The 18,051-nt window shown below is 34.6% G+C and overlaps 1 protein-coding gene across 2 annotated transcripts; it reads right to left on the bottom strand.

The window, feature by feature from the left end:
• Positions 1 to 576: 576 nt before the first annotated feature.
• On the bottom strand, positions 577 to 6,855 carry LOC108205001 (uncharacterized). 2 transcript variants are annotated; one of them, XM_017374741.2, is made up of 6 exons: positions 6,464 to 6,855; positions 2,575 to 4,231; positions 2,341 to 2,491; positions 2,098 to 2,245; positions 1,757 to 2,002; positions 577 to 1,079 (listed from the first exon to the last, which is right to left on the bottom strand). In XM_017374741.2, exons 2-6 carry the CDS (start codon positions 4,214 to 4,216, stop codon positions 834 to 836), a joined length of 2,433 nt encoding a protein of 810 aa, XP_017230230.1. In that variant the 5' UTR covers positions 4,217 to 4,231; positions 6,464 to 6,855; the 3' UTR covers positions 577 to 833. The 2 variants fall into 2 exon arrangements, with proteins under 2 accessions (XP_017230230.1, XP_017230229.1); XM_017374740.2 differs by lacking the exon at positions 6,464 to 6,855 and adding an exon at positions 5,811 to 6,055.
• Between the last annotated feature and the right edge of the window lie 11,196 nt (positions 6,856 to 18,051).

Raw genomic sequence — 18,051 nt, 5'->3', positions numbered from 1 at the left:
TAAATTCTTAGCTTTCAGCAAAAATCAAGTGACTAGAAACCCTCGAAGTCGGAATATCAAAAAGTTAGGCTTTTTGAATTATTTAGTTATAAATATAAAAACACTGAAATTCAAGAGGCGTTGTACTTTCTTTGTCTACTCCAGAGTAGTTGCAAAATCTGCCCTATATCATGTAACGTTTTGATGGGTTAAAACAACAAAACATTACACGATTTAGCGATTTAGCTTTTATTACCAAATTAAAAATGTTAGATTATCGAGCGTTAATAACTGGTATTTGATGTTATTTTTTCCAACTCTCATATTCTGGATATTACTTCCGAATTTTGTGAGATCCGGAATCATTTTTATCTGTTTTGAAACGAATATCGCCATATTGTTTACTGCATAATTAAATTTATTATTTTAAAAAAAACTAGAATTATAATATTAATTATATTTTTATATAAAAATTCTGATAATAATAATTTTAATTATACGGTCACACATAACTTATAAATCACATCATTTAAACACTTAAATAACCTGTAATATATTTCTTCACTTCAAGCAGCAATAGATAATTTCTTGTAATCATAAACCAAACAGTCTCATTCTTATTATGCATTTGGTAGATAACATCATGCTATGCTTCAACAAGTACAAGCACAGATGACTACGTTCTTCCCTTACTGTGGCACCATGCCGAAAAGATATTACAGGCTTATTATGTTACACATACACAAATATTACAGATTGTCAAGCTACATTGGGCAAAACCCAGCATGGAACAAATTAGGCCATCTGGTTCAAGGTAAGAAAACTCGATTATAGTAAAACCAAACCTAAGTTTCTCATAGTCGTGCATCAATTTTGTTGAAGCCTAAATCACCAGTATTTGCAGTTAAAGCAGCATTTCCACTGGTAGGTTGAGAACAAAGATAAGATAAGGACTGCAGCCATGAAACCAGAATCGGTTTTCGAATAACATCATCAGATTCTGCAACTTGAGCATATAGGTCATTGAGAATCATGTTTTGACCCTCCTTGGGAAGCTGCACAGTCAGCTGGGCTAGCAGCTTCATAAGACTTGGCAGGACCTGGGGGAAACAAAGATATTAATTCTTCCGACTGTGAAAACTAATGAAGCCTCTTTCAAATTTTATTTTGCACATCTGTAGTTTTACATTTGATGTGAATGTATTTTATTTTAATTACTACTCTCTCCGTCCCAGCCATTTGTATACAAATGGTTGGGACACGGAGATCAAGAAATTGTGTAAGAAATGAGTAAAGTTAGATGAAAAGTGGGTATAGTGGTGGGACCCATTTATATTTAATAATAGATTTGAGATAGGGGAGGAAAGTAGTTGGGGTAATAGTGTTTATATTATTATAGAATCAAGATAGTGGAGGAAAGTTGTTGGTGTAATGATGTTTTATATTATAAAAATTTACTACTTTTGGAATGTATACAATTGATGGTACGTCCAAAAAGGAAACTGTATACAATTCATTGGGACGGAGGGAGTATAAACTTAACACTATAATCTATCTTAAGTTCAAACAAAAATGCATAATATTGTTACTCTGAAATCTTAAGAAATGCATAACACAGTCCAATGAGACTGGTTCTGTTGAACAAAACCCAAATAGTTACACGGTCCCTATAAGCACACCAATTTTATAAACAGGGAGTGTACAAAGATCGATGAAAACATTTCACATTCTCCTTATAAAGGTATCAATATAAAATGTACAACAGATTTATTCTTACTTGTATATCAACCAGAGAGAGAAGCCTCATGAGCAGTTCCAGAAGTTTCTTACAGGGCTCTGCCTCCTCTTGCCAATTTGTCCATGCCTCATTGTCATCAGCCATGATTTCACTGGAAAGGTTATTAGCTCTTTCAACAAGACTATGAATGCAGTAAAATGTAGAAGGACTTCCAGCAGGAAGATATCGAACCAATGCAGCAACTCCAGAAGCCATCCCCTCAAAAGGAGTAAGCCCGGGATAACTCTACATATCCATCAAGTCATAAAATTAGCAAACAGAGCATCTATCACAAGCTTCCATTTGACAAATCAGATTTATATATTTTAAGGTATGGATACCTCCAGGGATCTCTGCATATAAAAGAAAACTAGTTGCTCCTTCAATGATAATCTTTCTTCATCGTCAGAATCCTTTGCAGAAGAAATAAAAGCCATAAACAAAGAGTGCGATGCCCGAGCGACTTTTCCATTGGGATGTCCCATGTATCTGATTGAATGTGTAATAAGGAACCAATATTTCATAGAAATGAATGCAATTCATTTTTTTTTTACTTGTTGAATAAAATGTCGCTATGAGGATACAAGAACATTGTTGGCGCCACCACTTCACGAAATACAGAAGCTGGTACCTGTTCTATGCAAGTGGGAATGACCCGAAGGTAAAACAAGATCCGAGCAGTCTGTACATCATCCTTAGACCATATATAGTCTAATTTATTCAAGCTGGAAGGTCCTACAAATGAAAAATAGGATGTGTATATATATCTGAAGGGCATAGTGCAACAAATTGAAACATGCCAGGATGAAGTGACATACCATCTTTATTTATCAGTTGACTGTATGAAGGGATAGATTTTACAAACGATATGCAAGCCAAATCATTTTCTTGGACACTAACAACAACCTTTCTGATTGTGTCCATATACTCAGATAATCGCATTCGCCGAAAGTACTCAAAACATGAAAATGCAATTAAAATTCTGACTGAAATTTCTAGTTGGGTTTCTCGTGAAAACCTGGAGTGCAGCCTCTGTTTTGTAACTTCCAATGCAAAAACTACAACCATAAGGAATGCAGATTCCGCAATTTTCTCCAAATTCCCTATCAACTCAACCTCGATCCCTCTAAGCACTAAACCCACTTGGCGGTGCAACGAATAGACATCCTCACAGTACTTCCATATACAATTTTCCACTACACTCTTTGACCCTTCATCGGCTAAGAGATACTGATTGCAAAAGACAGCACTTATAGCACCAGCTTCCCTAAAGATGGCACTACTTAAGTGCTGCTTTACCTCATTAAACACAATTGTTGAACTATCATGGTGGTTTTCCAGTATCTTTGCATAGAGACGTTTCAGGGGAAATATTTCATTCAGTAAAGCTGAAGAGAGACACATAAGCAGGGAGACCTGGAAAGAGACAGGACCGCTTCGGGCCAAAGCTAATGATATACAATGTAGTAAGAGAATGTTCCCTGGTTGGCTCCCTGAAGTATTACAACCTTCAGTCCCGGAAATCAAGTTTCTTGCAACACGCCCGATACATTCTTCTGCAGAACTCCTTGATACCATTAAGACACTTGATACAGATCTACTGGAAGCTCGCAGTACTCCAGCAGCAGCCATAAGCACAGCAAATGAAGCACATGTTGGAGTTGAAGTTCTTAAAATCTCCCCGGTAAGAACACTAATTTTATCTGAAGAATGTGTCTTGACAAATCCATAAAGAACCCATTCTATAAGATGCAATATCATGAGACCATCTGATACACTGCCAGAAGGTCCATCAGCTCTATTCCAAATTTTAAGTAGGGAATCCACAATCCTTACAAGATGAACAGTTCCCGAAGAAGATAAAGCATATCCAATTCCAGCAAGAAATTTTGCAGTATACCCATTACTTGTAAAAATATATGGATACTCTTCTTTTAATAGTCTGCTGAGCAATTCCAAACAATCCGTTTTTGACTTCTCAGATATGGAAGGCACGCACGTAAGAGCACCCGCAAGTAAAAAAGCCTCAGAGTAGAAATAAGGGCTCTGCTCTGAATGAATATGCAATGAGAAAAGTTGATGAAGAATGACAACAGCTGAATCAATATGCACTGAAGATGGCTTGGATGACTTTCTAACCCATATATACAGAAGTCTGAGAAGGAGAGGATAGGATTCAAGCGGAGGTGAGAGGTCTTTTGAGGACAGAATAGAAAGTAGAAGTTTTGCTTGCGGGTCTGACACATAAACAGAGGATTGGGAATTATGCAAGACTTGTAGAGATTGAAGATGATGTGGTTGGAAGAAATTTTGCTTTAGGGAGTCCCTAAGATCACCCCATGCTTGGATGATGGCTCTTGCTGATGATGAAGAAGATTGTATAGAGCTGATGCTGCTGCTACCATTACTGTTAAGAGTAAGCCATTCCTCCAAAAAGAGGTTTTGAGCTTGTTTAGCCATTATACAATTTTCAGCCTGTAGGTACGCAAATATTGTTATAATCTCTAAAATTCGTTTCTAATATAAACCTAGAATCCATTTCTCTTTTAAAAAATATAATTTAATATAATTTATAACCACATCTTGTCTTGATAATGCACCTATCTGAAAAAATAATGTCGACTCCAACCTCCGATTCATTGAATCAAATTTTTTAATGTTGCTTAAATTAGTTAGCTATCCACAGATACCACAGTACTCACATCTAGGCCTGGCAATTTGACACGTAACACGCTAACACGAAACGAAACGACATGAAAAAAATGGATATGGGTTTTGATTTTTGATACACGAAACACGAAAGTACACGAACACGAAATTACACGAAAGATTTCGTGTCAGATATGGGTTTTCATTTTGGGTACACGAAATACACGAAAGTACACGAAATATTTGTACATAATTTTAATTATATATATGTTATAATATATTATATATATAATTGTGTAAAAAATATATATATTTATATGTATATGTAAATATATATTAGAGATACATTAACAAATTTGTAGAGAATTGTATGCAAGTAGCCAAGTATATATATATCATTCATATTTAGTAAAATCAAACAAGAAAATATATATTAAAACTATTTTTTGATTAAAATTATATTAATATTTTATATATAATATACACGAAAAATACACGAAACGATTCGGATCGGGTATGAGTTTCAAATTAGGTACACGAAATCAATAACGAGCGGATACGGGTTTTACCTTCGAGTACACGAAACACGAAGATACACGAAACGAAAATATACGAAACGAAACGATTACCACCTCTACTCACATCAGACATCCTACACCCAATTATATCAACAGCTAAACTTTTAATTGCAACTACTCCCTCCGTCTCTAAATACTTTTCCTGTTTGTACTTTTCACGTTTGCCAATACACACTTTTGATCGTTCATATCTTTCATTTCATAGTAGCATTAAATATAAAAACTTCACCGTATTAAAGTACTCGTGAATACGAATCTAACAAGATCACTCATGACTATATTTAGTTTTATAGATTAGATATAAATTAGTAATATGTCTCATGTTATGAACAGTACCGACATCACAAACAGGAAAAAAAAAAGAAACGGAGGGAGTAGTTGTAATTGACCTCGCAAATCATTACCCTCATACTATCTCATCTATTAAACTTCACCAAACACCTTTTCTTTCACTTGATATAGAAATTCTAGCCATATAAGTTCTGATCACACTCCTCCTCTCTATGCTTACTGTAGATGTAGCCAATTAAGCTTTGAAATGGTGCTCCATGTGTCGAAATCATTGCAAAAAAAATTAAATTCTTGATCCTCCACAGGTAATCTTCTTTAAAAATGAAACATTATATACACACCAAAGTTCTAAACTTTCCCACAAGTGATACTAGTAATTGTCCCCATTCAAATGCAAAAGCACCCTAAAACATTAATTAAATCGAAAATATCGAAACAAATCGAATACACAGCAAGAAATTCTGTTGGGAATTTAATCAAACATATCATGAGCATCCTAAACCTAAATTAATACTTTGCAAGTGAAAAATAAGTACCTTTTAAGTTGATAAAAGTGTAATTCTTGAAGAAGGGTGTGGAATTGGAGTCTTGAAATATGTGTATAGTATTTAGGGTCAGAGCAATAACGAAGTGAAAAGCCTTATTTTCTCCCGCTCTTGTAGCAGCTTCAGTGGTGATGCAATACAGTTTATCACGGGGGTTTTTATTTTTCAAGGATTGCTATCGACGCTTGTGTTTGGTGTTCAAGTGTTGCTTGTGGAGATAGGAACTGTTTATTTGTTTGTTAATTTGTTAAATTATTAATAAGTTCGTTTTATTTTTGAAACACAAAGTGTTTTAAAAAAAAAGGGGCTTTTCTCATAAATATCCAAATTTAAATGATTTTTTGCAAAATTACTTTCATTTTTTAAAACAAATTGCAAAAATACTATATTTCAAAATATATTTGCGAAAATACGATATGCAACCATATCTGCAACTCTAGCAATCATATATGCAACCACAAATGCAACTTTGAAATTTTTTTTTGAAAATTACGTTTAGTTGCATATTAAGTTGCAAGTGGTTGCAAAAGTCGAAAAAAGAGTGCCCCTGCGGGGCCAAACATTGCAACCTAAAAAACAACTAAAACAACAAACTAGAAACCACAAAATCAACTAAAATCTAACAAATCAACCAACAAACCAACCTTGCGAAACTCTCCCACGCCTCCTCACACCCCGCAACCTGGGCAATCACGACAATCCTCATCCTCCCATCTTTCATAACCAACGAAAACATCATTTTTCAAATACATCATCACGAAGGCGAATGACGTCACGTGAAGCGCAAGGCACGCAGAGGAGCACGGCGGCGCAGTGCTCTTCCAGCGAAGTCAAGATCTATTCGAACATTATTTGAAGCTTCATCTCCAGATCTACAATCTCTTCCAGCTTTTCAACTGCTTTTTACGATCGACGATGGTGATGAGAGAGAGTACGAGAAGAAAGGATAAGAAGAATAGAGACCGGAGAGTGAAAGAAGACGAAAGGAAGATGAAAATGGGGACAGTAGAACAAAGTCCCGTATCTGTGCAAATGAAGTTATAAGGAAAACGTACGTTTGCAATGATTATAGGTAAAAAGTATTTTTGCAAATAATATGACAAAAGGAGGTATTTTTGTCAAATACCCTAAAAAAAAAGAGACGAGAAATAGAACTTCAAACTTTTTTTTCCAAGTCAAATCAGAAAAACTTAAAATTAAATTAATCTTCATCTATTATAAGAAAATTTAATTATTATTTTATCATTATTTTAACTCAAAGCTATCGATTTCTTGTACTCCGTCTGTCTCACTCAATTGTTTACATTGGGGGACGAAGGCTCGACACTTGTTTTAATCCTTTTATAAAATATAATTTAATAAATTATTTTTGATTTTTTTCTTCTAAATAAAAATTTAATAATTGAACTTTTATATAGAATATAAATTTATAAAAATTATAAAATTTTATTTTATATACATCTTAAAATATGTGTCAAATAAAAATAGAAATATTATAAAGAAATGAGACCACAGTGAAAGTAACTTGAACTCCCTCAATCCCCTCATTCTATTTTAAGACATCTCATACATTCTAAAAATAGGAAAATTTTATAATATAAAATATTAACTACACTCACTCTTTTATTCCACTATACATATTTTATATATTAAATATTAATTGGTCCCACAACTTTACTCACACTCAACCCACTTTATACATTAAATATTAGTTGGTCCCATCACTTTAATTATTTTTTAAAATGCACTTTAATTATTTTTATTCACTAAATTAAAAAAAATAACTTCTGTGTCACACCCCATGTATATAGATCATTGGGACGGAAGAGTGGGGGTAAATGGTCGATTTCATTTTCCACTTGTAAAAAAGCGATGGGTGTGTGCCTCTCTTCAAAAGTGTATCGTTTACAAATTTGCAAGTATATCTTACATGTTATTTGTCATTTATGATACTTAGATGTCAAGTTTGTGATGCAATTTTATCTATGAGTAATGTGTAATGTTAGGTATCCCAAATTTTGTTATCAAATCACGTGACAGATTGATAGTTGATTTTAATTGGATGGTTGATGTGCATACAGGTCCCATTATTATTAGTGTGAGTACTAACTGAATTTAAGGGATATTTAAAAACACTTTTTAGAGTACTTAGCATTTTCCTTATAATTTATTATACTCACACATATAAGATTTGTACATGCTCGTTCATGCATCTTGTATATCCATCACTGATCGATAAAATTTGGAGCGTGTTTGGCTGAAAAGGTTTTGATTTTTTTTAGTACTTTAAGTTGGTTCTACTTCTTATGTATTCTTTTGTTAGGTCCAAAGTATCGTAGAAGGGGGGGTTGAATACGATACTCACTACAATTTAAAATTCTTTCGAATCTTGCGGATAAACAAATTGCAGTTCTGTAATGGGTTTCGTGTTCCGGATATATATTGGGTCGGTTTCTGAGGATATGAAAATATTAAACCAACACACAATATTTTCCAAGGTATATCTGTATATTGATAAATACCTCGAAGGTGCTACAAATCCAAACCCGAAGGTTGGCTACAATGACCACTCCTCTAAATATTACAAGCCCTATCCACTACAAATATTTATGGTACAAAACTAGGCTAGGGTGTGTGTATATTTGAGAGAGTTTGTGCATAGCACTTGGCCATCCATCCCGAAGGATGATGTTAATTGTGAGAACCACAATCACATATTTATAGGCTTTCATAAACTAACCATGGTTAACGAGTTCGTCCTGGACGACTTGAGTTCGTCCTGGACGGATTCGATTTATAAAAATAAATCTATCTCCAAAGAACACAGGAGATTGGCGCCACTTTCATATACATATATATATATATGAATATATGTATAGCTAAGTTGCGCTCCATATATACATATATGTATATTCCAGTGTCTTCAATTGAGAGAGTCAAACTTGGCGCCTCCTGGTCAAAGTTTGCGCTTGTACAGTGCATCCATATGTGACTTGAGATAGAATATTTACTTGGCCACAGAGTTGATTCAGTGTCAAGCGCAAGTTTTGACTAAGTCAAACCTTGCGCTTTGACATGGTCAAACATTGCGCCCCTTCACTAGAGTGTTCCCCTGTATGACTCAAATTACTTAGAATATTTTTGCATGTGCCAATCCTTTCCAGTTGAAGAAGTCAATTGTTGCGCTTTGACTTACAGTCAAACATTGCGCCAACTTCTTCACTGTATGTTCCCCTGTAGAGTATTGCCTTAGAAATTCTTGACAAAAGCTTAACTGGCGCTTTGACCAAGGTCAAAGATTGCGCCCCATGGTGCACCACTGTGTACATAGTGAGTACTTAGAAAATTCTAAGTACAGAGTTTTGTGAGGAGGCGCAAGCTTTGACTAAGTCAAAGTTTGCGCTCCACTTGAATTCACTCCACTGTATATGTACTTAGACATTTTTCCCAACATTCATATATCATATTATATTCATAATATTATGTTTAAATATATGTATAAATAAGGATATATATATATATATAAATAATATTTATATAAACATATAGTAATATATATATATACATATATTTAAATATATTCTCATATATTTAAATATATATAATATACATAAAATTATATGTAAATATAAATATAAATATATATAGGGATATATATATAATTATCTATAGATATAAATATACACATATTTATGCACATAATATAATATATATATATATACACTTAAATATATAAATGTTTATGTAAAATATAAATACATATACTATATACATATATATTTATTTAAATATATATACATATAAATATACATATACATATGTTTAAAAACATATATACATATATATTATATATATTATATTTAATTAAATATACATATATACATATATAATTATATTTGTACATATACAAATATATAAGTGCACACATATATAAAATGTCACTTCCTGATATGGCTTTCTGTGGAAGCTTTGACATATGGCATTTGAGCAGTAAGCTTTGGCATAGCTGGCATTTGGCTTGACTTGGCTTTGGAACAAATGACTTGATATGACTGGATCAATTCTTCGATCGATAAATACTTTGCAAAGCTCCGTACGTGCTGACGCTTAGTGCACTGGTCTGGTTCACAAGCGACTAACACTGAAGTTGAACATTGTACCGTCTTTGTCAGCAACCATTGATCAGTCGGTTCCGGGTTAGTTTATGCTTCAGTTTGTTGATTATAAATAACCAACCAAGATATATAGAAATATCTTGCTTCAGGGGTTGCACTGAAATCTTTCGAGTACTTGGACAACATCTTCATTGCTTCCACAATCTTGAATACTTCAATCTTTATTCTTCACTGAGGCATGAACATATTAATGAACTTCTTCCAGTGAACTTATTCCTTCAAGACTGTAGATGGCTTCTTCAACCTTTGTCTTCGTATCTTCCGATTCCGGTGCAGGCGTAGTGTTATTTACTTGTCCTGTTCTATTGTTGAGTTATCATCCCTATGTAACAGATAGGGTTGTCTTTACATTTAGACTTACAATCTCCCCCTATTTGTTTGTTAATCATAACAAGCAAATCCTCTGGAGGATAACTCAACTAACACTAGAAAAAGTAAAAGTCCTGGACTAGTAAATAATGCTACAAAGTTTCTGGATCATATAATACATTTCCAGATTTCATTAATAGAAACAACAGATGTGCATATCACCTGTATTTCCTTGGTTCTTGCTTACCTGCCAGATAATCCTCATAGTCTGTCTTGAAGAGAATTCAAAACATTCCATTATGCAAAGAACAATCAGCAGCTTCATTGAATTCTTCAGTGGTAATGAATAAGTTCATGTCTACCACATACTGAAGAATAGATGTATCACCTTATACTTCTCCTCCCGTTACCTTGATCAGGTTCCCCTTAGTGATAAGTAGTTGTCTCCCCTTAGATGAAAGATCAATCCTCCTCCTCAGTTGAAAGAAGAATCTCCCCCTCAGTAGTACACAACTAAAGAGTAGTTTAATCCCCTTTAGTTGTAGACAACTAAAGAAAGCTAACTTACTTTTTCTTCCCCCTTTCATATATTCTCCCCCTAAATATATTCTCCCCCTTAGTTGTGGAATCCTCCGAGGATATGTGGTATCAAATAGGTCAAGGAACGTGTACAATACTTCCTGTACCAAAAGATAATCTCCCCGTAGAGAACTAAACAACGCTAAAGCTGGGGTCGAAGAAAGAGTTCAGAAGAAGGGTTTACTTTGATTGGGTTGGTCCCTATGCTGAAAGAATAGGTTCCAAACGGAAAAGTAATGAATAAGAACTGACATTCCAGTAACAACATCCACCTTGTCTTTAGGTATAAATTTGGTAATTAGTAGGTGTCTCACTAAAATGTTCTGCAGGTGTATCACTCAACACTCAATTTTCTCTCGGTTTTTGGGTAAGGGTGTCACTCACGAGTTCTGTAAGTGTATCCCTCCACACAAATACTGAGCTTCCAAAATGCTGAGTACCTGCAAGAAAATCACCTTAGCCACCCTTAAAGGGGGTCACCGGTGGTGCAATGGGAGTTCGTAATTCCCAGTCCCTGCAGACTCATCAGATAAATCCGAATCATGGTCCACAAGTTGCCAACCACTAAGTGGCTTATCCAATTAAGGATCCAGAGTTGTTTGCTCTGGGAGGTTAGACAAAGGCTTAATTATGGCAAAGGCCTAAGTCCTCCTCAATGTCTGTGAAGACACTTGATTCAAGAGAATCATCAACCATAAGTTCACAACGTGAAATGGAATGAACCGTAGTTGCTTCCGTCAATTCTTTCAACAACTTGTGAGCTTTCAATACCAATTATTATTATATGTACCTCACAAGTGTTTCACTCTTCTCAAAATCCTATGTGTTTGCACTCACTCATGCTCACATATTTCTCATTCTGATATCTCACTGGTCCTTCTCAGAATCTCACCAAGTGTTTAACTCTCAGTGTTTGGCTCACAGTGTTTCTCTCAGCACTCAAAGTATGGTCTTCTGTACCTGCATGAGAAAATCACCATAGCCCCTTCAAAAGAGGTCACTGGCGGTGCAATGGGGTTTCGTAAATCCCCGATCCTCAACTGACTCATCAATAAATTGACTCATAGTCAGAGAGTTGCCGATCTCCTATAAATAGGAAATCCATTCCGATTGGATCCAGATCTGTTCTTATCTGGGGAGGGAGACGAGAATCCTGAAGATTTGGCAATTGAGATCCTCGTTTCCTCCTTACACCGGTAAAGGCATCAACCATCTTATTTACCGTAAAATGGTAAATGAAGAAGTTGCTTCTGGAACAAAACCTTTAACCTTACTGTGCACTCTCTTGTATTGTGTCCATAAGATTTTTTTGTTTAGGCTCTTCATCAGAGTGATTACTGATGATGTGCTTGACTCAATACAAGATGCTCTGGCTGACGAGCGAATTTCAATGGACTCATCCTGTTGAGAGAATGATTCCAGAGACTGTTTTATTGCCTTTTCAGCTCTATATTCTTTTGGGAGAATACAGATGAGCAACAGTTACCTCAAGTTTGAAAACACCTTTTCTCCTTGAGAGGTAGAGCTGTGGGTACACTATCCCTCACATCCTTATTTGCTGTAACGAGTACAGTTTCTCCCTCATTGACCTCTAGTCTAATAAGTTCCTTATCACTCCAGGGGGAAAGTTGGGATGTGTTCTGAATTTGGTTTTATAGTCTGGGATAAAGATTGTTGGTTTTCAACCTTATGACTATTTAGGAAAGCCAAGAAGCTGATTAAGTTCCGAAGAACAGAAAGAGATATAAATGCATTTTAGAAAATCTATGATTTTGAATGAAAGCAATTGCATTTAATCTTTTGAGGAAAAATGAATCAGTTGTGATTGTAAAAATGATTTGCATAAAGAATGACAATCACAACCGATGAAAGAATCAAAGTTTTCCTTTAAAAACTGGTTTGAGTACGAGAGTCTGAATCTATGCTTAAAAGGTTTAAATGAAATTGTCTTTGAAAAAGACACAGACTCCTGTTTCTCACTACAATTTTAAAAAGGAAACAAAAAAAAATTTATGTGCTACAGTGTATAAAGCACTCACCACACAAATTAGTGAAAAGGCCTCATACTAGCACATCGTCAAAACAGACGCTGCAAGTGACAAAGATCACCAAGTACACAAATACAAGATAATCAATGTCTCATCCTATGACGCTACATGTATAGATGCAAAATATTCTAAGAGATATTTATGAAATAGAGTAGTGGATACCAATTATTGAAATCAATTGATAAGAAAATTTCTTTGAAGAAACTCACCACTCCAGAACATAAATATGAGACAGAATAAAGATTATGTTGTCTCCCTTGTACTCAGAATATTAAACACCTAAAATATATTAGCACCAGTGGTTTTAAGAAATATGCAACAATATTTCACCAGTGCCAATACATCACAATCAATTCACAAATAAAACATCAATAAAGTATCAGAAAGAGATACCAATTAAATATTTCAAAACGTAAATTAATCATGCATCTATTATTCTATCAAAGTCAATCATGAAACAAATAAGCATATAATTGTCATGGATCACAATTTAACTAAGATAAAATAAAAATTACTTACGCAATATCATATAATTATCAGATCAGCATATAACAACTAAAATCATGACAATCATACAAAGATATTCGCAAGCCCGAGGGAAAGTTGAGGAAAAGTTCACGAGTCCTATACAAATAATCACTAAACACACGTGAACGCACACAACTCCTCGCAGAAAAATATTAACAATTAATATTAGTGATCTACATATAAGCATGCAATAATATCACTAACACTAAAAGTATCACAACTATATGCAGTTAGACATGAAATAAAATATCAATTAATAAATCATCAAATATCCAACACAAATAGTTATGCTTCAAGTATATACACTAATATAAATGGATTCAGCCTAGAGAGAATCTAAGTAACTCCACAAATACTAGTATATCATGACTAAATTCTAACTAGATTCAAACTAGATACCAATTACTGATACAAGTCATAAGTCTAGAAACAAACAAGTCATGCTTCAGATTTTATACCTATAAAAAATGAATTCAACCTAGAAGATAATCCTAAGTATGTTCACAAATACAGATATATCACAACTGGATTATGACAAAGTTCTCTACTAGATACCAATTGTTGAAGAGGTATAGATCAAGAAAAATAACATAATTAGGTCATGCTTCATGTCATCTCTAATCATTTAAATCATGAACAAATAAGTCACTTAATTGTCATGCACCATAATTTAAATAATTTGAAATAACAAACACTCATGCTAAAACACATAATCACCATCTAAGTGCAAAGCAATAAACATGGTAATTACATATAATAGCAAAAAGCACGAGGTACTGGATTTTAAATAAATTCACAAGTCCTATGTATAGACAATTTAATACTCATGAATTCATTCAAGAAATACGATAGACATGCTCATGAAAGAAGTAATACCTTATGTCAACGAGCACTAGATCGAGTTAGGTCCTTAGGTTCCAATAGCAAGATCCTTAGGTTCAAGGGAGTAGAGAGTGCTTCACAGAGTTGCTGGAAATGGAGTTATTTCCTTGTTCTTGACATCTTCTTATTATAACAAGAAATCAACCTCCTTCCACGAATGACAGCTTCAAGAGAGAATAAATCCCATGTCTTTCTGACAATCTGTAAAACAATATCTATGTAGTTGTACAGGTTAAGCACAGTATCTTTAGGGTACCATTCCAATAGATTAGGCAATCCCCAAAAATAACTATAAACCTCTTAACAACTAAATGGATAGATTCTCCAAAATCCACTCAAAACCATGAACATTGACATAGAGAAAATATAACATGTGATCATTTTGCAGTTAAGTAAAGTGATGAGTTGAATACCTCTAAGACTTGACATTTCAGTTGATGTACCTTTCTTGTACTGATCAAGTTCAGTGGTTGTTGGCTTAAGTCTTGGCAGGTCTAGAATCTTCCAAAATGCGCATATTCAAAAGATCCTTGACTTCCTTTTATTGCCATCATTCTTTAGGCTAACTAGTAGATCATAAAGACTTGCAACTTTCCAACAAACTCATCATATCACTAATCTGCATTCACTTAGCAATTATCTTGCACAAGTGACGTTAGTCCACATATAATATAATCATGGTATCACAGCACAGATAGTATATTGTGTGTGCCTTGTATCATGAGAGGTAATAATTTGGATACCAAATATGACTCTAGCAAATAGATATTAAAATAATATGCTAGTCAGAAGTCATACCATGTCTGTGACGATCATCAGGTGTTGGATAACAACTCATAGAGAGCTGGTGAAGAAAGAGAATACAAACTCCGTTGGATCTGCAACTGCAAAGTCCTTGAAATGTTGCATGAAGCTTCATCTTCTAGCTCACTGTAATATCCTGAACCCGAGTCTCGTCAATGGTGCCTTAGTTCAATCATGAAGGTCGTTGAGTCCCCTAAGATGTAGAGTCCTGAACTTGAAGATTATATTTCTATCATCTTCATAACCTTATCCTTTGAAGTAAATTTAAGCAACCAAATTGGCTTGTCCCTCGTAACAGAGCCAAAATTATCCAGTTGGAATCTGAATACCCAACAAGTACTAAGTACTGAATTGTCATTAGGTCAGGGTATCAGAATCCGCACAATCTGCTTTCAAATTGATTGAGATCATCTTGTGGTGCAATCACTCAATCTGGATCCCTTTAAGAGGTTCTGAATCTTCCTCAAGTTTCACTTCAGATTGAAACCCAAAGAAATAACATCCTTTCACAGTAGCTCTCCCAGTCGTCTCTTCACCATTAGAAACATTTAAGAACTAGAACCCGGGAATGATATAGACTCAAACCCTTTGTCTAAGCAGATACGTTCTTGATATGTCCTGTTCATCTTCAATGTGGTGTTGAGTTTGACTAGTGGATCCACCAAATGCTCCCCCTAAGCTGTTGCTGGGATCTCCTTAATAATCCTTATCCTTGCAAAGAGATTCTGCTTGGATCTGAATCATTATTATACCAATAATATCACCTTTAACAGCTTGGAGCAAAGTGTCGTTCAATGTCCTGTCCAGACTTACAATCACCTTCTGTTGATTAATCACAATCACCCTGTAGACTGTAGACTCCATAGAGTAGCCGAGGAAAGTATTCTTTGATCTTCAAATGCAAGACTTTCGAAGAGGCATTTTCCTCCAAACACATACCAAAAGTTAGTGTTTGCTTCTGATTGGCCACTGGCAAGAATGGTGTCTTTCTGGATTATTCAATGATCAGGGTTCATCTTGATCAACCTTCATTTGTGACGTCTCTTGTCCTTCGAACACATACGAACAACACGAAAGAATCTAGAGTAGTCAATGATCATCGCAAAAAGATATCTGGCCTTTTTTTTGCAGACATGACATTAGCTGATCCGTAGAATTCCATACGTATCATCTGAAGCGGCTCAGTAATGTTGATCATGTCTTCACTTTTGTGCGATGCTCCTTCGACTTCCCTATTGACATACCTCATAATCTTCATCCATAATGAATTCCAGATGAGGTAGTCCTCTCATCAATTCTCTTCTTACCAATAAAAAGAGCTCCTTGTTTTGACATACAAGTTTGAGAGCTTCAAGTGCCATAGCTAATACTCATCAGATGAAGCTTCACTATCAAAACAACTCACTCCATCTTCAATTGAAGTTCCATATTAGCTACGAGAAAAATTCACATCCTTCTTGATTTAAGATAAAACACTATTCCATGAACTGACATAATGTCCTTTGTCAGAGAACAGTCTGATACTAAGAATTTGTGTGCTTTGACTCCTTGCAAGAAAGATATGCTTCCATGATGACATTCCAGGAAAGGAGCATGTTCCATAAGAGAATCTTTGTTGTCATCTTCCAAAGATTATTGACGGAACTGCTCATATGATCACATTTGCTAACAGGGTACTTTTTGTGATTCATATGATTTCAGCTACTCAGCAAACAGAGTGCACCAAAAATCATATGGAATATATATAACCTGCAATCACAAATGGAAAGAGTTCTATGGTCCCCAATCATAACTGGGTCCGGATGGATTAGAGATTTTTCTTTAACAGTGGTAACAACAGAAGCAACCTTAACATGCTAATTCTTATCTAGACATTGCCCTAATGTGATTCTCAAACATGCTTTTCTAAATTCAATGCAAGTACAAAGACATGCATTCACGACATGAAAATAAGCAGACATGATGTTGAATACACATGGCAAACAATCAAAGATAAGACAAGAGCAAGACATGTAGTTATGCAATTCAGAAGATTCAATACTCTCTACTTAAACCAATTAACACAAGTGCAACAGGTAGCAAGTAGAATTACATACATTCAATAATCTTCGAAAGGCATATGGATTAGACACAAGAAATTAATAATTACATTATCATTTCATACTAATCCCAGTCTGTTGTTATATGGCATTATACTATCTCTATTACCTAAGTCAGTTTTAGATCTAACATGAAGTTCTAAAGGTTCTACTGACACAAGGTAGACATTCCATCATAGAACAAATAAATTCCTTAACAAACAATTCAGATAAATAAGCAAATCTAATTGTACTAGGGAATCTGAAAGTAAATGTTTTAACAAAGTTATATATGCTAGGATCATAACCCCTAAAACTAAGAGTTGTTTTCCAAAGGAAAGCTTCTAATCTCACCATTGCAAATAATCAAATCCTAAATATTCATACACATGTTAAGAATCTGCTAAAGACACATGCACAAGATTATCATCAAGCCTAGTAACTAGAACAGTCATCTAGCATACCAGTTTAACATTTTCTACTGTGATGCTATCATGCTTGTGCTTGTGTGTTAAACAATTCTACTCAGAGATTTATAACATGCTTTGAATATAAAGAAATATGTATTGCATAGTTAGAAAGAATTCGTACCTGAGATGTGCGAGTTGAGTCATCTTCAGAGAATGCTAGGATAGCCAGATAACCATAATCATCCTTCTCATCAGCAACTGATCCATCTCACACCTTTCCTTATGTAGCATTAGAACTTGTTATGATGCTTCTTTCAAAACATCCACTTGAATTCCAGACAAATCCTATCGTCCTTGTTTGTCGAGGCTTCAATATATATAGCAACCCTTCTTTGCTAAAGATACCAATCAATATTGTG

Source organism: Daucus carota, chromosome 1, assembly GCF_001625215.2.
Source record: "Daucus carota subsp. sativus chromosome 1, DH1 v3.0, whole genome shotgun sequence".
NCBI lineage: Eukaryota > Viridiplantae > Streptophyta > Magnoliopsida > Apiales > Apiaceae > Daucus > Daucus carota.
The sequence above is the reverse complement of the archived record's forward strand: the minus strand, read 5'-3'. Positions and strand labels throughout refer to the sequence as shown.